The following is a 24,135-nucleotide window of genomic DNA, read 5'->3' as shown; positions in this document are numbered from 1 at the left end:
CAAACGCCGGTTAAAACCAGGGGAAGCCAACTAGATAGTAGTCAGGAGGAGCCACTAGAGGAAGGTCATCCGCAGGAACCGGGGAACGCCAGACAGCAGAACCAGGAGACGCCAAGGCCGGTTGAGGCGGAAATGGAGACAGAGCTAGTTAGACCAACGGAGCCGCAGGCAACAAAAGGCAACCATCAGTAGCCACAGTCGTAGGAACAACAGGAGGGGGAACAGCAGCAATAGCCGATAGAATTGCTTCCCGAGGAACCATTGGAACCCTTAGATCAAAGTATTCTGGACATTTTGGAGGATGTATGAAGGCCGAATAGTGGGATTCGACGTACAAGGTACTGTCCCATGGGCATGCCATGTGTTAGTCGGCCAGCAAGGGAAGTCCAGAATGGGAAACGAGGGGATAATTAATAACCGAGAGCTGATTATATATCTTTATAGAATTATTATGATTTGAGAAGTGAACGGATGGACACGGAATCGGTATGCCGATCCGGATCCGGACTGGTTCGTAGCTGGTTGGCACCCGTTTGTACCTAAAACCGGAGACCTATAAAAAGGGCCGATTAGATTGTAATCATGAGCGGATAATTAATAGAGTGTTGTTGTTTTGTATTTTAATCATTGTTAATTACCATTCTGTGCTAAGTGTAATTTATCCTACGCATGTATTGTGACTAATGATCCTACCACTTAGTAACCAATTAGGGTTCCATTAATCGTCGATCTAACTCTATCTCACCGCAACACCCCTTTGGTGAAGTGTCTCAAAGGGACACCCTATGTTAGGCCATTGTCCGGCCCTAGCGATAACATAGATTAACAAAAAATAAAAAATAAACAAATTATGTGAGTAAAAACCTCACACTTCTAAACACCACACACATTGGCAATTGCCATCACTATCTTTCTCTTTGTCAACACACAGAAAGAGGTTACCACAATTATTATGTCTTCGTCAACTCTCCAAACATGACTAGGGTCATGCAATACATAGTTCTTGAGAGAAGTAAGTATGTCAACATATGAATAAACCTTTTAAGCAAGCGAACCTTTTGCACAAACACCTTCAAAGCTTTGAGACTTGTTGGAGTTTTCACCTTTTGAATTACTTCAACCTTTGATTCCACATGAATTCCTTCTTGGCATACCACATTCTCCACACTACCTTGTTTTTTATAAATGACTATTTCATCTACAATCTCATCTCGGAAAGGAAGTGAAAAATGATCTTGTTTGCTTGAATTATTCAATGGTTGGAAATTGATGTCTTTCTCCTTTAGAACCACAACAATAGGTGACACATACTTTAAATCCTTCCTCCATATGATAAATGAAACTCTCTTGTAACAATGGTTTAATATCTTCCTTTTGCACAATCTCCGATTGTTGAAGCATTTGGGGAATTGGTACACTCTCCTTCAACTTGATGTGGTGTTTGATGCCATCTTCTTCTTTTATATGTGAATAGACATTTATGAGTAACTTTGGAAACTTAGAAAGAAGGGATATAAACCTTAGGTGCTCTTATCCTTGGATATCATTTGAAATCATCTTCCTTTCCCCTTCTTCAATGACTTCTCCTTCCTCCTTAGACAACACGTGGAACAATTTGTTTTCCCTATCCCACGAAGATCCATCACTTGTTATGCTTTCCTCTTCTTGCTTGACATTGTCAATAGATGATTCCTTCTCCTTTATACATTTGATTAGTTGTTGTAGATACAAGTCGTAGAAGATGTTAAACCCCTTTGATGGTGATAAGTTCATGATACTCCAATCATGTATTACATCTAATTCTTGCATCCAAGGTCTTATTAATATTAAGGAATAAGATGGACCTTTAATGAGTATTACATGTAAATCCATGGAAAAGGATATGCCAAAAAAAATCAATAACCTTATCCTCTATAGCACCCAAACAAGTAACCAAACCCTTGTCAACCATGTTTGAGGACTTTTGACAAATAGGATTTCCAATCTTACTCACTATGACATTGGATGAAGGACCAATTCTAATACCACTATTTACTAAGGCATCCTTAATTAAAAGACCTTTCATGGTTACCGAAATAGTGGGTCGAATAGTGCATTGTTTTGATACTTTGATGTATGCTCGCTAGTCGTCCCCATTCCTTCCATATCTTTGAAGAGAGTTGAAGAAGTTTTGGCCAAGTGATCCGAGGTCCATTAGTAATCAACTCTAAGCTTGAGGTTGAAAGGCTCCACTCCTTTTCCCATGGGCATGTCCTCCATATGGATTTTTCTCCTTGAACGACGCATTTTGGAAGGATTCTCCATCTTAGAATCCTTAGCTCTTTTCTTTATTTGAGGGTTACTTGACTCCCCTTCCACCTTTTTTACCTTATGGGTTGCTTGAGTTCTCTTGATTGCAACAACACCACAATCATCATCAGTATTGAATACATAAAATCAAGAAGATTTACATTGGGAGGTATTGTTGGTACTTGAGCCATTGGCAACGGTCCTCCATCACTAGAAACTTGATTGTTATTATTTGCATGGTTGTTGGGTGAATTTAAACCTCCTTGAACTTGATAGATACCTTGCCATAAACCTCCTTGTCGTCTCAAAGGACACCGTGTAGCAATATGACCTTCAACACCACAAAAATAACAAATTGGAACTCGTTTTTCTTATGACATCTCTTGAACTTGGTTGGTATTGAAACTAGCTTGCATTTGTTGGAACTGATTCGTTAACTCATCAAGGCGTCGATTTAGTTGCTCGGGGAAACTTCCATCAATTCTTGGATGATCTACATCTTGCATCATTGGTAAACTAGCTTGGTTAGTTATAGTAGAATAAATATGTTCGGAAAAAACTGTCCTCCATGTACAATAGAGGATTGATATGGAGCGTTTAGAGTCCGCACACATTCACACCAGCTATCGCCATTGTTATATCGACTCCCATCCACATCACTTTTAGTTGTCTATCGTAAATTTGACACACTTGTAGAAGAGTTTGAAAATTGGTTGGGTCCTTCAAATTCGCCTCCATTGCAAAGTAAGGACTCAACGCCGCCTTGACACGATCCATCTTGAACCATTCATCCTCTACGCCTCCTCGTAGACAGATCCATGTTGACCAACGCTCTTTGAAGACCCTCTTGTACTTAGAATAATCCATCGTTGTTGACATACGCGACGCAAAGAGTTCCACTTGCACATCCATCGCATTATGACGTTGTCGTAAAGATTTTTGCCAACGGTGTGAAAAATTGAATGGAATGTACAAAATCGAGTGTGGTTCTTCACACACAACATAAAACAATAATAGTGAAGATACTATTTTATACTAGTTTAATATCTTGGTACAAAATGATGGAGGTCTTCAAGAGCTTTCGAATACACTTTACCACATAAGAAACGGAGAACTAAGTGGCAAGTTATATGGGTATGAAGTTTGCAAAGAAGAAAAGAAAAAACAAAACTACGGGATATCCCATATAAACAAGACAAATAAGGATCCCAAAGTATATAAGCAGGGCCAAAATCTATTACTTTGTGTCTATGAGTGGATCATAGAATGTTCAAGGTGACTTGAGCTAAACTAATTGGATGAATGGGTGTGGCCTAACTACTTGTAAAGGTTTTGGCCGACCGGAGCCGGCGAGGCGGCGACCGGCGACCAAGACCGGGACTGGATGGCGACGGACAAGATCAGATTGAACCGGTCGGGGCAGACGGGTCGGTCGGTTGATCGCGGTGCATGGTGTTTTGAAGATTTTCGGTGTAAATACAAGACCAAAAGCCTGGTAGGATTTTGTGTTTTAAAAGGGGTATTTTGTGTTTTACATGTAAATTCTCATACATGAGAGCTTAGATGATGACATGGCAACCATGCATTGCATGCATTTCATGCATTATGTGCATGTCTTGCACCCTCACATGCACCATATGCATGGGGGCATCTATAAAAGAGTGGAGGAATCAAGCAAATGAAACTAATGAAAAATTTGGGAAAAATAAGAAACTTGTAATCCCATTGTTGATGTATCTTCTCTCTTAAATCTAAAAGTTAAAAGTTCAATCTTTATCTCAATATCTCTCTTTTGTCATTTCAATCTCTCTCAATCTATCTTAAATACTTTCTCGCTAAAGTTAGTGCAAACTTCGAATCCTTCCGGTCTAGGACCCCGGTGGTTCCACCTCACGATCCGCACGTAGTGACGAATCTTCACGACAACGTCGGATGAACCTGCTTCGAAATTGTTGAACGAGCAATTGGTAGTTGGTTTGTTGGTTGGGAGGTAGTGACTCATACCACTCTAGGGTTCTTGAGTAGAAAGTTTCCACCAACAAGGGAAGCTTCTCTATGTCATTCACCTTCCAAATCGAAACCGTGTGATGCTCGAAGGATGCCAAAAAAGCTCTTGCATCCTGAACGCCATCACTTGCAAAGGCAAATTGAAAAGCCATATTCACGTAATACTACGACACAATCAATCTTCCCAAGATGCAGAAAAGATCGACCCTCCCTAGAGCGCCAAAATGAAAGAGTGATGATAGAAAGAAGATATATGAATCTAAAACTACAAAGTTCTATTGATAATGAATGATCATGATGGAAGGAAGAGAGAAAGAAGATACATAAATCCAAATTTACAAAGATATATTGGCAACAACTCAACCACACTACATGAATAGGAAAGAAAACACCACAAGAAACAGACTAAGAAAAAACCCCACAACCTTACTCTCCTCCCCTTATTACAAAGGTATCACTTCTTCTATTCTTTTTCACATTTTTTTTAGAAGTTTTTTATCTCCTATTTTTAGCTATGACACAACGACCTTCTAATAGTCATATATCCCTCACCAGAGTCCAAATTTAGATATGTAAAAAGCTAATGATAGCTCTCTTCACGAACTTTCCAACCCATATTTACAGATGATATTTGGATTACAAACGAAAGAGTTATGAGCGTTCAATTCAAACTGTGTTTTGGTGGCTCGCCTTTTTCTTCTTTTACTTTTCTCCATGTTTCTTGTGTTTAGTAAATGACTTATCCTCAATATCTTGGTTCATGTTCTTGCCCTCCCGATGTGAATGCTCCATACCTTATATTCTTGTAGTGTTCAATATCTGGAATTCTCTGGTGGGGGTCTTCTTGCTTTCTTTGATGGGAGTCCTTTTTCTTTCCTTACATGGTGTCGTCACTTTTTCTTTGACCAATGTCTTCTTCGTGGGTGTATTCTTTGCCATTTTTCTCATGTAGCTCTTCTTTAGCTAAGACTTCCACAAAATATCAAAAGATAATAATTATACCACAATATAATATTAACTACCAATACACAACATATACATGTCATCATAATAGTACTAAATCAGACACAATAGCACAACAACAACAATTGTAAGAAGTTGACTCTCAAATGAACACTACAGAAAAACCAGAACAACAAACAAACATAACAACAATAAACATATTGAACAAGAACATGTTGTGAATAGGTAGAACAACAACCAACATGCTCAAACAGAACAACAAGAGCATCATATCATCATAGGACCTCCAAGTTTCCATATTTGAATCTGTACAAGATTCAAGCATATGCATGTACACGACTCTCAAATGTGCAGAGAAGAAAAACACGAACAACAACAACAAAAAGGACAACAACTGATAGACAAGAACAAGAACAAGAATATTTAACTTCATCAACAAGAACAAAGAATCATATCATCACAGCAGCATCTTTCCATATGTCAACATGTACAAAATTCAAGAAAATGCAGAACATGCAACAAAGCCTAAAGTAGGAGGAGATGTCGTATCGGTTGCAGATGTCGTTGCAAAGGGGACACAACGAGAATAGGTCGCAAACAAGGGAACACACCGAGTAGAGGGAACACAACGAGCATAGGTTGTTGACAAAGGGAACACAACTAGTAGAGGGAACACAACAAGAAGAGGTGGTTGCAAAGGGAACACAACGAGCAAACGGAACGCAACCAACAATGGTCGATGCAGGGAGAACACAATGAGCAAACAACGCCTGGAGGTTGCAAAGGGGTCACAACGAGGAGAGCGAGCACCGAACGTGGGGAAACAACAAGCAGAAGGTCGTTCCAGAGAGCACACGACAAGTAGAGAACGCTTGGAGGTTGTAGAGGGGTCACAATGAGCAGAGTCAAGCAGAGAACGTGGGGAAACAACGAGGAGAGAGTGAGTGAGTGAGTGAGTGAGAGAGAGAGAGAGAGAGAGATTGTGTGGGAGAGAGGTTGATTGACTAATTGAATAAATGACTGACAGCTCGAGATCTTATACAGTTAGGTACTCCGCACAGCTTTACCTAGGATTATGAACTAACTCGGGGACTCCACTATATATAAGAAGGTTGTATCACATGCGTTCATGACATCATTTATAAACCCCTTATACGTATGTTTTTTTACTATTTTAGTGACCCTTGTGTAGAAAAACAATTAATAAAAATACCCCTTATTATGAATATATTTTTTGATAACCACCCATTTTAAATACCCTTACATATAAAATATACATGCAGACATAGTTTCTATTCTTAGAAAGGATCAATGACCGTCTTTACGATTGATGACTCGCAAAATTATGAATCAACATTAGACATCATATGCAAATTCCTAGAAATGCTTCATCAAGTGCCACATAGATTGAAAACACAATGTGTAAAGTACAAAGTAATGTACACCCAATTAGGAAACATTACCCAAAAACACTAGAGGTATAACATATATAAGCCACACATAAGTTTTTGTTTTTAGTTTATTGAGACATATGAAGAATATAGAGTGATAAAAAACAATGTGGTTTACAATAAAACAATCTTAAACTTGACATATATATATCTCAAAAAGCACACATGGAACAATCTAAAATGCATATCAATAATGAAATTACTAACAAATTAACATTATTTTTTGTTTCATGGATAGACTCATATGAAGCCATAACATTATTTTTTCTCAAACAAATGGCAACCTACTTCATATTTCCATTTGAAATGTAAGACATCATCTATTCACACATTCTTACCCAAATCAAAATGAAATAAAATAAATCATTTTGTTATTGCAATGTCTACTTAAAAAGCTTATTACAATAAAGGTTGCCCTTATAAAGACCAACTATATAAAAAGAAAACCCTAAGAAATTCATTTTAGGCTATAAATTTCATGTCATTTCCATCTTCAACGTTGGACCTGTATTATAACATGTAACAACAAAGGCAAGAAAACTTAATATACATGGAAGTAAATAATATCTTAAAGAAATCAGAAAATATATTTGGAATACCGTAGGTTTATATTTGGTTTCTACTCTTTTCTCCTTTTCCTGTTAAAATAAAAGGCATAAATATTAAGTTACGTGGTATGTTTGTATGTGGTATGCATGTGTGTTGTGTGTTGTGTGTTATGTTTGTGCGTGTGTATGTATGCATGTGTGTATGTGTGTTATGTTTGTGTGTGTACATATTGTGTTATGTGTGTATATGTGTATGTATGTATGTGTTATATGTGTATATAGGTATTGTATGGATTGTATTGTTTGTATGTGGTATGCATGTGTGTTGTGTGTTATGTTTGTGTGTGTATGTATGTTCCATACATCATATATGTTTGTATGTGGTATGGATGTGTGTTGCGTGTTATGTTTGTGCATGTGTATGTATGTTCCATACATCATATATGTTTGTATGTGGTATGCATGTGTGTTGTGTGTTGTGTGTTATGTTTGTGCGTGTGTATGTATGCATGTGTGTTATGTTTGTGTGTGCACATATTGTGTTATGTGTGTATATGTGTATGTATGTATGTGTTATAAGTGTATATAGGTATTTTATGGATTGTATTGCATGTGTATATAGGTATGTGTGTATGTATGTACATATTGTATTTTATTTTATTTTATTGCATTTTGTGTGTGTGTATGTGTATGTACATATCGTGTTATGTGTGTATATGTGTATGTATGTATGCATTATATGTGTATATAGGTATTGTATGGATTGCATTGCATGTGTATATAGGTATGTGTGTATTATGTACATATTGTATTGTATTTTATTTAATTGCATTTATTGTATGTGTAGCATATATGTTGTGTGTTATGTTTGTGTGTGTGTATGTATGTTCCATACTACATATATATGTGTCCATATGTATATGTATATTCTACACATGTGTGTGTGTGTATGTATTGTATTGTATTCCATGTGTATGCATGTATGTATGTGTGTACATATTGTGTTATATGTGTAAATGTGTACATGTATGTAAGTGTATGTATGTACATATTGTATTGTAATGTATTAATTTCGTTTATTGTATATATTGTATGTATGGCATGTGTGTATGAGTGTATATGTTATGTGCGTGTGTGTGTATGTATGTATGTGTAAATGTGTATGTGTGTAAGTGTATATATGTGCATATAGGTATGTTATGTGCGTGTGTGTGTATGTATGTATGTGTAAATGTGTATGTGTGTAAGTGTATATATGTGCATATAGGTATGTGTGTATGTATGTACATATTGTATTGTAATGTATTGTATGGCCTGTGTGTATGATTGTATATGTTATGTGTGTGTGTGTTTATGTATGTATGTATATATGTATGTACACGTGTGTGTGTGTGTGTGTGTGTGTGTGTGTGTCTAAGAATTTATGTGTTGGTTTATGTATGTGGGTATTATGTATGATGTTTGTACTTATGTGTACCTATAAAATATTTGTAGAGTAGTTGTGGCAGCCCCGACATAGAATAATGGTGAGCAAAAGCGGCACGACAAGGCGAGTGGCGGCGGCAAAATGAGAACAGAGGTGGTGGCCAAACGAGAATGGAGGCGGCAAAACAAGATCAAAGGTAGCAAAACGAGGACAGAAACAACAAGGGGAGAAGAGGCGATGGCGGCAATGAGGAGAGAAGAGGAGGGAGCAAAGGAGGAGGCGGCAAAACAAGATCAAAGGCAGCAAAACGAGGACAAAAACAACAAGGGGAGAAGAGGTGACGGCGGCAATGAGGAGAGAAGAGGAGGGAGCAAAGGAGGAGGCAGCAAAACAAGATCAAAGGCAACAAAACGAGGACAGAAACAAAAAGGGGAGAAGAGGCGATGGTGGCAATGAGGAGAGAAGAGGAGGCTGCAAAAATCTAAATTAAAAAAAGATGAATGTTTGAATGTTATGTTTAGTATGAATGTATGTTATGTATGTATGTGCACATAATGTATGCATATATGAATGAATGAATATATATATGCAATGTATGCATAAAATATGTATGCTTGCATGAATAAACATGAATGAATGAATATATGAATATATTTGTATGTGTGTGTGGATATTTGTTTGTAATATGTATGTATGTGTATGTATAATATATACATATACGTATGTGTGTATATATCTAATATATGTAAGTATGTGTATGTACATGTAGCAATGTATAAAAGACTATATATGTATGTCCATGTACATATGTGTATCCATATATGCATATGCAAATGTACATGATTCAATGTGTATGGAGATGTGATTGTAATATGTGCATAATATATATGTATATATATGTGTGTATGTATATCTAGCAATGTATAAATGAATATATGTATGTCCATGTACGAATGTACATATGTGTATGCATATGTAATGTATGTGTATATATAAAAGACTATATGTAGGTGTGTGTGTGTATACATCTAATATATGTATGTATGTGTGTATGTGTATGTCCATGTACGAATGTACATACATATATGCATATGTCATGTATGTGTAGATTCAATGTGTATTGATGTGTGATTGTAATATGTGCATAATATCTATGTATATATGTGTATCAATGTATAAATGAATATATGTATGTCCATGTACGAATGTACATATGTGTATGCATATATCCATATATGACAATGTACATGATTCTAATGTATGTATATGTAGCAATCGTAGATTGACATATTCGCATTCGTGGGGTTTCCTATTCGAATGCAAACGAATAAGAATACGAATGCATAGTCAAGTATTCGTTTTACCCCCCCAAAAAAAAAACTTTAAAAAAAAAAAATTCCAAAGATAAAAAAAAAGGAACTTAACAATAAATAGGGATAATAAAAGAGGGACTTTGGGGACTTGACACTACTAAATTTTTATAATAAATATATAGTCGTTTTATTTTTAATAAATAAATGAAATAAAATAAAGGCTCATTAATTTTTCACTTTTTATTTCCTCAAAATTTATGGATAATTTTATCTTTACATTAAAAATGGTACTTCAAACTAATCATATCTTCAAAGTTCATACTAATCATATTTGTATAATAAATATAAAAATATTCGTTTTTAAAAAATTAATTAATTAAAATAAGTTTTATAAACTCTCTTGACACTATAATCTATTAATGAATAATTGTTTTTTTTTGTGAAATACATTTATTTAAATAAATAAATTATTTTTTATATTTATTTTACAAAACGAATGGTTTTTTAATATTCTTGGGGCCATTTTGTATTCTCAAATATTGAGAATATTGCGCATGGAGAATATCACGAATATCACGCATGTGTCAATCTATGGTAACAATATATAAATGAATATAGGTATGTCCATGTACGAATGTACATATGTGTATGCATATATATGACAATGTACATGTTTCAATGTATATGATTGTGTGATGGTAATATATGTATATGCAATGTATGTATGTATGTATGAATGTACATATGTGTATATATGTAATATGTAATGTATGTATGTTTGTATGTGTAACAGTGTATGCATATATCCATACATGAGTGTGTGGATGTTTGTTCATAATATTTATGTATGTATATGTATATATGTATGTATTGTAGTTTGTGATGATATCTATGTACATATGTAATGTATGTATGTGTATGTAACATATTTATGTGTATGCATGTATGTAATGTATGTATATATGTGTATGGATGTATGTTTGTAAAACTTATAACATTATAGGCATATGTACATATATATATGGTGACATGTGGAATATGTATGTATGTATATGCCAATATACATGATTCAATGAGTATGAATGTGTTTGTACTATGTGCAAAATATGTATGTATATATCAAATGTATGTGTGTGTGTGAGTGTGAGTGTGTGTGTGTATGGTCATATGTATGTAAATGTATGAATGTATGTACGTATATATATGTAATGTATTTATGTATGTATATTTTTGGGATATTTTCATGTTTAGTACATATGTATATGGCTTGTATACGGATGTATGTTTGTAATATGTACGTACTATACATGTATATATCCAATGTATGTGTAAGTATACATATATCTAATGTGTGTGCGTGTGCGTGTGTATATATGTAAGTATTGTGGTTTGTATGGTCCAATATAATCTATATATATGGTGATATGTGGAATATGTATGTACATATGTCATATATCTATGTATGTATCTACATATATATGTATATATGTAATGTATGTATGTGTAAATTTGTATATTGTGTTATAGGTATGGATTATATGCTATGTAATATCTAATTTATTTATGTGTAAGTATACATATACATATCTAATGTGTGTGTGTGTGTATAAGTATTGTGGTTTGTATGGTTCAATATAATCTATACATATATATGGTGATATGTGGAATATGTATGTACATATGCAATATATCTATACATAGATTGACCCATGCGTGATATTCTTGAGATTCGACATCCGTAATATTCGTGGTATTCGAGAATAGAAAATGGCCCTAAGAATATTATAAAACCATTCGTTTACATATACATATACACACATACATATATACACATACATATATACACACATACACAAACATATATATACATATACACACACATACATAGATACATATATACACACATACATAGATACATATACACACACATACATACATAGATACATATACACACGCATACATATATGTGTACACAGACATACATCAATAATTAATTAACTCATTAATATAATAATTAATTTACAATTAACTGATTAATTCACTTAAACATTAATTGATTCACTAATTTACAAATACATATCTTAATTCATTAACACATTAATTAATTCATTGGAAAATATTAGTTAATTAATTAATAATTAATTAATGCATTAATAATTAGTTAATTAGGGCTTTGGCAAAACTTAGGGTTTCAGTGAAACTCTGAATTTGCAGCGGACAACAGGATGTAGGATTAGGTAGAGCATGAGAGGGAGTCGATGACGCAGGCCGAAAAGAAGAAATTTTGTGGAAATTAGGATTTTGACATAAATTAGGGTTTTCTGTCGAAACCCTAATTTCTGACCGAGAACAGGATATAGAGGGAGGCGAGGGTGTAAGTAGCATGCAGAGGGAGTAGGGTGAGGCGTCCTCGCTTCCTGTTGGCCGTTGTTCACTCGCTCGTAAATAAAACACAATTTTATTTTTTTTATTTTTTTATTTAATTTCAAAAAAAAGAAGAAAACGAATATATTTACGTGTATTCGTGTTCCTATTCGTATGGATTCGTGGGGCAGGCCCCACGAATGCGAATATTTCAATCTATGTATCTATATATGTATATAAGTAATTTATGTATGTGTAAATTTGTATATTGTGTAATAGGTATGGATTATATGCTATGTAATATCTAATTTATTTATGTGTGTGTGCACGTGTATATATATGTAATATATGTAACTTGTTTGTAAGTATGAAGATTTGTATATATATAGTATGTAATCTTAGGTATTAATATGTATGTGTATGTGTGTATATATATATAATATAATAGATAATTTATTTTTGTGTGTTTGTATGTATATATGTAATATGTAATTTTATTGTATGTATTATGTATATATGTATGTCAATATATATGGTTGATTCTAATATGTATGCAATATGTAATGCATGTATGTATGTGTATGTACATATTTACATATGGTAATATATATTTGTACATATATTTATGTTTAGTCAATATGCAAGTGTAAATGGGTGTAATGTATGTATATACATATTCATGGATATAGATATATATGCATGTGTGATATATGCATGTGTTATGTTTGTGTGTGTATGTATGTACATATTGTATTGTATTGTATGTATGGAATGTGTGTATATGTGTATGTATGTGTATATATATATAATATGTAATTTATTTTTGTGTGTTTTGGTTTGTATATTTGTATCTATATATAATTGTGTGTATAATAATATACGTGTGTAATATGTAATATATAAAATATGTTTGTAAGGATGTGTATGTATATATGTAATATGTAATTTTTATGTATGTATTATGTATATATGTATGTCAATATATATGGCCGATTCTAATATGTATGTAGTATATAATGCATGTATGTACATATTTACATATAGTAATATATATTTGTACATATATTTATGTTTAGTCAGCATGCATGTATAAATTGGTGTAATGTATGTATATACATATTCATGGACGTAATATTTGAATGTAAGTATATATGGATGCATGCATATATATGTATGTATGTATGTATGTATATATGTGACTTCAAATTTGAGTATTGTTGGAAAATGCTACTGAGGTTAAGTTTCGCTTACTTTAGGCCACGAAAAGGGGTCAATTGGGCCCCCCAAACGGGATGGATTCTAAACATGGATCTCAAACCTAGTTTCTCCCGCCAATCGGAGGATAGATTCAATGCATCCATGTGGAAGACATGGTGTGACATTCGTCGAGGGCTCAAGTGTGATCAACCGAGATCCGAACTTGCTTGGCTCAGTCAACGTATCCTATGGAACCCATGTCTCAAGGATGAATCTAATCAACTACTGGGATCACGTAAGGGGTTGTCATGGGGATACATTGCAGAAGGTCTAGGAAAAAGTATAGAATGTTGGCGACGGTTTATGTCAATGCCACTACAAGATCAGGCAAACATACTCCATGGAATCAGGGGCGGATGGACTATGAGATTGGAAATCATTAGCGCTCTACTGATTAGGGAATATGCCACTCAAAGGACGACAATGGAGAAATGGATAGGCCACGAGGAGGAGGGTTCTTTGATCCCGAGAGGTAGGGGATCACCAGACAGACTCGAAGGCCCTGAATTGCGAGACACTGAGACACCAACACAGAATAATGTCATTCGAGTACTCGCGTACACTGGTCATAAATGGATCGTAGATCCTGATCCGATCAAAGTACAACCCGATTGGCATATATGTACTCATGAAAACACATGGCTACGTAAGGTCAATTGGGACCCTTTGCAATGGACATGGCGTGATCCCTACGTGGGGCAAGGAAGCAAACCCATCCCTTTCTTCCAATTCACAACTAGATTGGGTCGCCACATTCTAGTTGCTCAAGCCGCCCGAGAACCGGCTGCTGCGAAGGCCTGGCACACATTTCAAGTTCCCTCCACAATAATCACCAAGTTTTGGTAGAAAATCTGGAAGCAACAACACACGAGGCGAATTACCAATTTCCAATGGTTGTTAATACATAAGTCCCTACCGGTGGGAGCATGGCAACGTGGGAACCTTAGCTCTCCTAATTGTGTAGAGTGCCCACATGTAGTAGAATCCATACGACACGCTCTGTGGGACTGCCCAACATCCCATCAAATATGGCGGGGGGTTGGCCGCTTGTTGCAATTATGCCAGGTGCAAGGTTCAATCAAGTGGGGAAATATATGTTGGCTATCATGGCAGGCTGCAATTGGCCGATACGAGCATCAGGAGGAGGGGATGACTTTGGTGATAAAAGCACAAGAGGTCATTTTCTCCTCTAGCGACAATGTCCACTCTATTCCTCTTAATGACAAATCTCAAGAGGTGTTGGAATTGCTCAGCCCAATAACCCTTTGGATTCTATGGAAACAACGATGTAGGCGAGTCTTCTCCAACCAAACCGCCCATCCAACAAGGTTACTGTAAGAGATATAGAGTGAAATTGTAGCCACTCTAAAGAGCCAATATGATGGCCTTAAGGGCGGCTTTGAGGGTGCTGAAAGACAACGCATAGCCTTCATCCAACAATGGTCGTCCTCTCCCTTTCTTGAGTTAGTGGGCATCCACATAAGATGGAACTATCGCGTCCCTTTAGGGATTTGTACATAATCGTCTCATTTGTAAAATTTTATAACTAATGGAAGGAGTTTTATTTTGGAAAAAAAAAAACCAATTTGAGTATTGTTTGCATAATATATTCTTTACTATCTCATTAAAATATCTAATATTTAATGGGCTTATGTAAAAAAAAAAATCCAACATAATTGATAATACCATTATGTAATATATTTTCAAATCTTTATTAATACCCTTATATATATATATATATATTGTATCTCACTGATTAATTAAAACCCCTTTTGATGAACTCACGTGCTATCATACAAGTTTTGACAATGAAGCCCCCGAGTGAACTAACAACCTCAAATGAAATTGATTACACAAGGGACACTTGGATACAAACATAACAGTGCAAGGATGTGCAATGTTTGAAAACCCAAAACTCATTGAATGTGACTTTTAATTTTATAACAAGTGATGATCAACATTTTAGACCCAAATATTGGATTATTTTCAAATTTTTATGTTTTTTCTCCTCATCGAATTAGTACTAGAATTTTGGCCAAAAGTTGGTACATCGTAGCTTGCTTTCACCCTGTACGACCCGCCCCTTGTTCCTCACCCTTGCCACTCCTTTCTTGCCAAGTTCCACAATCTGTTTGCAACCTGCCCCCAATTCCTCCCCCCGTCTCACAATATACAAAATTCACTTATGAATAAATTATATATATAACAAAGTTTGTTAAACCATAACTTTATTAAGCTTCCCACAATCCCCAATAAAATGCAAAACATTGGTAAAGTTTGTGAATGCATGCAATGCATTGGTTATTGAGGATCCTTCAAGAAGAGACAATCAACCACATGTCTAGGCGATGATCCTCATGCATGAAAGTATTCCCGGTATATTTTCATGTATTATTGCCTTTCTATAACGTTGATATGTGATATGTATATCAACACAAAGAGGATACACTTTAGGATGCTTACCTTTTTATCTTTAAGAGAATACAAATCGGAAGATCCATTCAAGCATGAAAGGTCAACAACCCTTTTGCTAGAAAGGGATCACCCCAAGAAAATAGATAAACAAGATGCAAAGGAATGTGTAGTTAACAAAATTTCCAAAGATTGTAAAAACCATGTACATATCACACACTTTGAAAATGCAACTTCTTAGTTACCAAGGAATAATACTTATTCCGTTGTCTAATTTTGAAGTACCAATAGATAATACAAAACCTCAATACAATCAACATTATAAAAATTTCTAGGAGAAAGGAGAATTCTTGAAGATGTTGGCAACGCGTATGTAGCGATGGTTTATCCGGAAACTATTATGGATTTGGTGCCCAATACATGATAAATAAATTGTAGTAGGGACTTACTTTCTATAAATATAGTACATCATATTGTGGTTTAGTTATAAAATAAATAGTTTAGAGATTGTTTGATAGTTCATTCATTTGGGGCAAGCATTGTTCATGTGAATAACATTCCAAATCGCCACCTTGATTGCTTCCTCGTCCAATAGGTGAACATTTTGCTAATAACATAAATGAAACAAAAGGAACATTAGTACACAATTTTGACATGAGGCGAAATGAAAAATAACCCACACGAATCCACGAATGTAAACAAACGAAAATAAGAAAAAGAGATAAAAATAAGGTTTTTGAGCAAATGGTCACATGCACATCACATCTTGCATTAAATGGCAAACAAAAGTGAGATGAACGAAGAAATCAAGTGAATAAACGGAATCATAACATTGACAATGGTATTTGTGGTACACATATGCATAAATGTGCATAATTAGCAAGAAACACTCATGTCACCTACCAAAAATGGGGCCACTTATTGGAAATAAAGAAGCCCCGATTTACCCTATGTATGTTTGATCATTGATGTGAGTGTGTGCTTTATTGGGTGAAACCATATTATATTAGAGTTAGGCACCGAAAAATATTGGACTCAATCTTCGGTCTTTAAAGATGCAAACGATTCTCAATTGACCGATAGGAATGAGGGCACTCTTGGGCAATTTCTAAAGCTGTTTTGAAGAGAAAAATAATTATGACTTTAACATTGTAACTTTGATTTGACTAATCCTTGAAATTTAAGGTATGTTACCACTAAAATGTTTGATGATAAGTCCTTTGATAGTGTTTTGCTAAACATCTTAAACATTTATCAACCCCCCCCCACCACATTTACCAACCCCCCACGATGTAAAAAATGTTACCACGACATGACATTTCTTACAAGGTTGAATTTCGAGTCCAAATGTTGCCAAATGGATTTATATAGCCTTTTAATTGTGACATAAGTATTACTCTCAAATGGTAATGCATTAGAATACAATATTCCATGTGAGGTTTGGGACTGTGGACACAATGTTTATTACTCACTTGGGTGCTCGAAGCTTGAAGTAGGAAGAGATGGTTGCAAGAAACATTCACATCATCGAAGACAAGGCCGAGTGATTCTAACACCACCATAATATCGGCAAGCAAACCTCGTCTCTTGTGGCACAAAACCACTATCTCGAGCTTTTGCCCATTGTTCTGAACATTCACCTGTAGAACATACATGTGACAAATGAACAAACATTGGCATGATTAACAATGCCAAAGTTATTTCGCCCATAGGGAAACCTTCTAAATGGTGTTTTTCTCGACCAAATTGGATTGAAGCTGGAGGCTACCCTAGTCGGGGGCCCTAATTATTACTTTAGAGCACAACATTTCAAAGGGAACTAAAATTATTTAAGTCACCATTCATGTCTTCCGGCCAAACATTTTGTCTACAGCTCTTCATTCATATACAAGGATAATTTTTAGAAGTATGCCAATTTCTTTACAAGGCCCAATTTCGAGTCCGGAAATTTACCTTTGCATCCACGGGAGCTACCGAATCTGTGACCATTGCCTTCTTGAGCTCTTTGATTTCTTGCTTGAGGGCATTCAAGTAAGCCAAAGCATCTCTAATCACACATGGCTGCATTCATTAAGAAATAATTAAAGAAATCGTTATGGTTAAAGGTTTTCTTTGATTCAATGTTGGGAAAAGAAAGTAGTTTATTCAAACATCACAACTTTGATATGAGGAGACTAGGGACAATATATCACAATAATCTCAAAATTTTAATCCTAAAACTAATCATATTTCCTTTAGATTTTGAACTAATCAATTACTTATTAGCAACTTGATTAGTAACTAAGTTGTTAATTAGGGAATGAATCAATGAGCACGGTAATGAATTGGCCATGGGACATGGATTAATTAATTACCTGGGAGTCAAGGTCACCAAAGCAATGTTGAGGAACTAAATCACGCAATCTTCGGAGCTCATGTAGTAAGATTGATTGGCAATTACTGTCTATTGATTTATTGGTAATGGCATCTTTCCTTACGATCCAACGTCGATTATCGTTTCGACTAATTATCTTATTAATTAATGACACCGACTCCGATTGCGAGACTTGCTGACTAATCAATCGGCTAGAGCGCTTCAATAGTCGCTTCATTAATTCACGCCTGTACAGAGTGGAAGATTCCTTAACCCTCATGTGTTTGATATCCTTAATCCTGGGAAGCAATCCTTGTGACAATGGCGTCTGTGAAGAGGGAAAATTTTGATCCATGTCGTGATTAAGCACTGATTCATGGTCTTTATGTGCTGATCCATCATGCATATTAGTCCCTAATTTGCCATGAAGGTCCACAATAACCAATCCATCTGTGAGATTTTCCGAGCTTCGGGCCATAATGACAAAATATCAGAATGATTCGTCCCCCCCTGCAGGTTGTGACAATATAAATCACGCCAAGTGTCGATCCTGAAACTAGTAGTGAGGATTAAATCAACAAGGAGAAGGAGATTGGTTTTCGCTAACTCGATTGCACCAGATTAATCTGCAAACATTCAGATCAGCTAAACACTTAGAAGGTTTAGGAATATAATTATCACTAAAAACACATCCACTGGCTAGTAAGTGGATTGGATTTAGATCACTAAAGGAAAAAAACAAAGGGATAGGATTTAGATCATTATGATTAATAGTCAAAATATTTCTAATGACATAGAGTTCTAATATTTTTGACATAAGAAGCATTGGAAAGAGATGATGGTCAAACTGATATGCAAGAAGAAGTTTAAAAAGCTCTATTAGAATAACACAAGTGTGTGTGTAAAAGTTGTAAAAGTGTGCCCCAAGACATTGACGCCACTTTGTACATGTATCTTTGGACACCACGAGAAGAAGTTACATATGTGAAAGAAGTTAAATGTGCGACACACGCTAGTGCACACCCTAGTGCAAATGGCTAAGACGTTCCTTGTAAACTCAAGGCATGGGTCACTATAAAAGTGTGCCCCAAGACATTGACGCCACTTTGTATGTATCTTTGGACACCATGAGAAGAAGTTACACGTGCGACACACGCTAGTGCACACCCTAGTGTGAGTGGCTAAGACTTTCCTTATAAACTCAAGGCATGGGTTAGTTTGACTTCCTATGCACTTGGATCACTTCCTATGTACCTAACAAATCCATGTTAATGTTGGCCATTGGATTGCATAGCATGTAAAATTCAAGCATCGAAGCTTGAATTGTTTCTTGTGATTGAGCCTCGTATGTTCAGATTTGGTCGCATTCATAGGTTTACATGAGCCCACACACTTGTGGGTCTAGTGATGACCATATAAAATTACCATGGGAATCAAAGGACCACTGATGTGATCACAAGTTCTATAATGATTGTAATTTAAAGAGTACAAAAACCGTAATGATATAAGTCACTATGCACCACTCAATCACTAGGGTATGATAAAACTTATATAGAAAGTGGGAATTTTGCAAATCAAAAGGAATACTTCACACTTTATGCCAAAGTCGTGCATTTTACAGTTCAAAATGTTAAATAGCCATGTGTCAATCACATGCAGCTAGATTGAAAGGAACATTGTTTTATGGTCGTATATGAGATCTTGTTCGATTTCATTAAAAACTTGTAGAATTCGGACAAGTTTTCTTAGTCCCTTGTCTCCCATCCCTCCTCCCCTTGCGCTCACAAATTTATCATCGTGTTTTAATAATTAGAAATAGTGTCGAATGGTGACATTGTTATGAATTTAACCACCGACAACAACATACAAACAAACATGCCATGATCAACATAAGAATTCAACACCTTGTTCCCTTATCCTTGGTTTTGGTATTATACTTGTGGGAAACCTCCATTGAGGTAAAACCCTCGTGATAAAGCATGTACAAAACATGAAGACACCAAAGCACTCAACATAAAGTTGATGTGTCAAAATTTATTTTTTTGCAAATTGGAGACAATCATAAAGAGGTTTTCCCAAAGAGAACTTCAAGAAAGGAAAGTTCACTATAGGCCAATGGCCTAAAACTACATGGTTTCAAGTCATTGAAATGGTTTGTTGTGCCCAATATGGGATCGAATGGGAAATGATGTCACTTGGTTCTCTTTCTTGTCGCATCATTTTGTGCTTTTCTAAACAAAACATGCATGCTCATGTTAATTATCTCCTCATTTCAATTAACTCTCTATTAATGTTACTGTATTTAAAGAACAAAGGGAAAATATGCAAGGATAATGAATTAAAAAATGTTTATGCTCTCTAGTTCTCCAACTTGAGTTTGATGTATGGTAATGCCAATTAGGGTTATCAAATAGAAACTCTGCATTCTTATGGATAAGGGGTATAAGAAAAATTAAATTATCAGGATGGGATATTAATATAGTGAAATACGTTGTTCTCATTTAGACCCTCGTATTATACGCCACTATTAGTCCTATCTTTGGCAATTCAAAACATATCACCAAAATAAATAAATTCTAACATACTTATTAACAATAATTTGCTTCAATTTTCACATTTGCACAAAATCAACCGTTCCCTTGCATATAGATACAACTTGGCGACTTGTATATTTGTTGGCTAATAAGGATTTGTTTCAAGTGGTGAGTGGTCTTAAATGAATATATAATGCATTATGTAATGTCAACTAAAGGAATTTGGATTTGGTTCTAGGTGAAGTAGGAATAAACTATTTGTAGACACGATAATAATTATACTAATCACCACAATTATAAAATATTGATAATTACGATGCTACTATTATAACCACAATTACAATAGTGTAATAAAACTATACTAATAGATATGCTAGCATACATAGTGCTCTTTACCGTGCTAATCGTACAATAAATTACTTATTTCAAAATGTTGATGATTGTCTTAATACTCTTAATTACATAATGAACTACCCACAAAATTCTTATCCACTATTTGACTAGGGCTACAAGCTCCATTTTAAAAATAACTAAGGGTACTACTATCAATGTGGTAAGTTGCAACCAAAAAGGAGCGATCGACATTCTAACTTTTTTATATCACATGTGGCCTCTTGTCCCCACACGTGAATCTTATTTCCTTTTCATTGCATTATACCTTATGACACAATTATTACCTATGAATCACACCACACACATTATGAAATATGCATGTGGCTACCATTTGAGAGCATGATCCTCATTCCTCTACCAAAAACATCACATTTTCATTGCTACCGACCTTTGATTTTCACATTATACTTGGTTGGGATCACAAGTTTCTCGACTTATATCTGCTTCCACATCTGTTTTAACAACCAAAACATGCATAATGCGACGTGATCCCTTAGAATATTAATTGTAATGGTGCACAATGCACATACTATTAGACAAAAACAATATTAAAATCATAAAATATTTTAGCCTATACATGGAAATGCTAGTTTCAAGATGTTTGTCAATAATATAGTTAGTGCTCTATAATTAGAAGCTATTTTTTATTACGTATAGAAACCATAATATCAATAAAGTTGATTTTCCAAAGCAAGTGCGAAATGGGTAAATCATGGCCGCAAAGTGAGCTCTTTAGATCACAACACAATATACCATGTGACATGTGACATGTGGCATGTGCCCTTAATTGCACCACATTCACTTGGATACATATCTAACCATTATGAAACACCCGTTCCATTAAAAATCATTTATGCAAACAAACAGTTGAGCTCATCTACATATCACAAGGAGATTTATATGCTATTGTAAAATAGATAATGCTACTCAATGATGTTTCAAAGTCAACACAATAATAAAAATGGTAGAACTCTTCTTTAGAAGAAAGATGAACCATTGATATAAATTCTATATTGGCCATTTTTGTACTTTTATGGAATATTGTTGTTTATTTTGATGTAGTTCTATGTGATGAGATGCACAATTTACTAACATCAATGTATGTTGTCGAGGAAGTCCTCGTGTGTTTGCGAAATGAAGCAGGACCGCGCGGGGTCTTGGACCGGAAGGACTCGATGTTTTACTAGCGTAAGAGAGAAAGTATTGAAGATAGATAGATAGATAGAGAAACGGAGATTCCAATTCTGAGATTGAACCCTTGACTTCAATTTTGAGAGACAAGATACATCACCAATAAGATAACTAGATTTTTTTATGTTGAGAATCGAACTCAACTTCCGATAGGGACATTGTTCACACTAGTCAGTGGACAACTTACTAGGATAGATTTGTAATTAGTAGAAAGGGCATTTGCCCTAGACTAGTTGGTATTTAAACCAACCTTTTGTAACTAAGTAACTATCAGATGTAATATACAGATTTCTTGTTTAGAGCTCTCTCTCTCTCTCTCTCTCTCTCTCTCTCTCTGTTGCATCACGTGCACACACACTCACACAAAAAGCTTACTTCTGTTGCATAACACCATCTACGCCTTTCTTTCTTAACATGGTATTAGAGCGAGTGGTTATCTGGTCAAGCTTAATCGACTGTGTTGTGCTACACATCGACGATCAACAGAACCGGTTCAAAAACAAAGAAGAAATCGTCATGAATACTCAGATGGGAAATGCTCTTCCTATAGAGAAGCTCGATAGGACAAACTTCGCATCATGGGAGTACAAGATGCATCAGTACCTTGTCCGACAAGGTTACTTGAGCTACATCGAGGGAGCTCACAAAACGCAACCCAATCCGACACACGCCGACTACCTAGCATGGGAGCAGGCCACGAGCCGTGTGTTGTATAATGCCTTGCCTTTTGCGTTCATGACCACATGCTCGGCTATATTTGAGATTCGAAAATGCCAAAAGAAGCTTCGGGAAATCTAAAGAAGATTTTTTCGGCGAATACGACTGCAAGAAAGCTCCAACTTCGACAGGAGCTAAACAACATGCAACAGAGGGATATGTCGATCACCGGTTATACCTTGAAGTCAAGGAGCTGTGTGATGCCCTCAGATAGATCAATGTCATCATCGACAATGACGAAATGGTGCAAATATGCCTCGGCAACTTAGCACCACACTTCGGCACAATCAGGTCGGCCATTCTCACTAGGGAGAACCCACCATCCTTTTTTGACCTTCAATCGATATTATTGATGGAAGAAAACCATGCCCAACAAAGGAGCAATGCACCGGATGGTCATATGCTTTACTCACAATCGGATGATAGAAAGGATTTGGCCGAAGAAATAGAGGTCGATTCGGCCGAGGGCGATAGGGTCAGTCGACCCGAGAACGCAACTCCCACCGATGGCAAGACGATAGGAACAATTCTAGGGAATTCGGCAGAAGGAGGAGCCATCTTAATGAACCAAGCCTTCGCAAAAACCTGATCGAATGTGTGTACTGTGGAAAAATTGGCCACTCCAAAGAGGAGCGCTGAAAGAAGAAGCGAGAATCGGCGTCGACCAGCCAACAACTTAAGAATTACGTCTCGAACTCCGACTACGATGATTGTGGCGGAATGTTTATGATGAGGCACAAAGCGCATTCAATGTCGACACAAGGTGAGAGAAGCACCTCAACCTCGGATAATGTATGGTTTGTTGACTCAAGAGCATCCAATCATATGACGTCTCATGAAGATTGGTTTTGAGAATCACGAAAGCCTGATTGGCCCGGTTATGTCGAAACAGGCGATGACACGACTCATTCAATATG

The 24,135-nt window shown here is 35.7% G+C and overlaps 1 protein-coding gene across 1 annotated transcript; it reads right to left on the bottom strand.

Annotated features, from left to right (window-relative positions):
* Nucleotides 1-16,449: 16,449 nt before the first annotated feature.
* On the bottom strand, nt 16,450-19,146 carry LOC147850654 (uncharacterized). The gene is made up of 4 exons (XM_087336521.1): nt 18,385-19,146; nt 17,984-18,091; nt 17,503-17,670; nt 16,450-16,637 (listed from the first exon to the last, which is right to left on the bottom strand). The coding sequence occupies exons 1-4, from the start codon at nt 18,859-18,861 to the stop codon at nt 16,554-16,556; spliced, it is 837 nt and encodes a 278-aa protein (XP_087192647.1). The 5' UTR covers nt 18,862-19,146; the 3' UTR covers nt 16,450-16,553.
* Between the last annotated feature and the right edge of the window lie 4,989 nt (nt 19,147-24,135).

This window comes from Azolla caroliniana, unplaced genomic scaffold, assembly GCF_043228905.1.
Source record: "Azolla caroliniana isolate FFs.n. ecotype wild unplaced genomic scaffold, voAzoCaro1.0.p SCAF_21, whole genome shotgun sequence".
NCBI lineage: Eukaryota > Viridiplantae > Streptophyta > Polypodiopsida > Salviniales > Salviniaceae > Azolla > Azolla caroliniana.
Note: the sequence above shows the minus strand (reverse complement) of the source record. Positions and strands in the feature narration are given on the sequence as shown.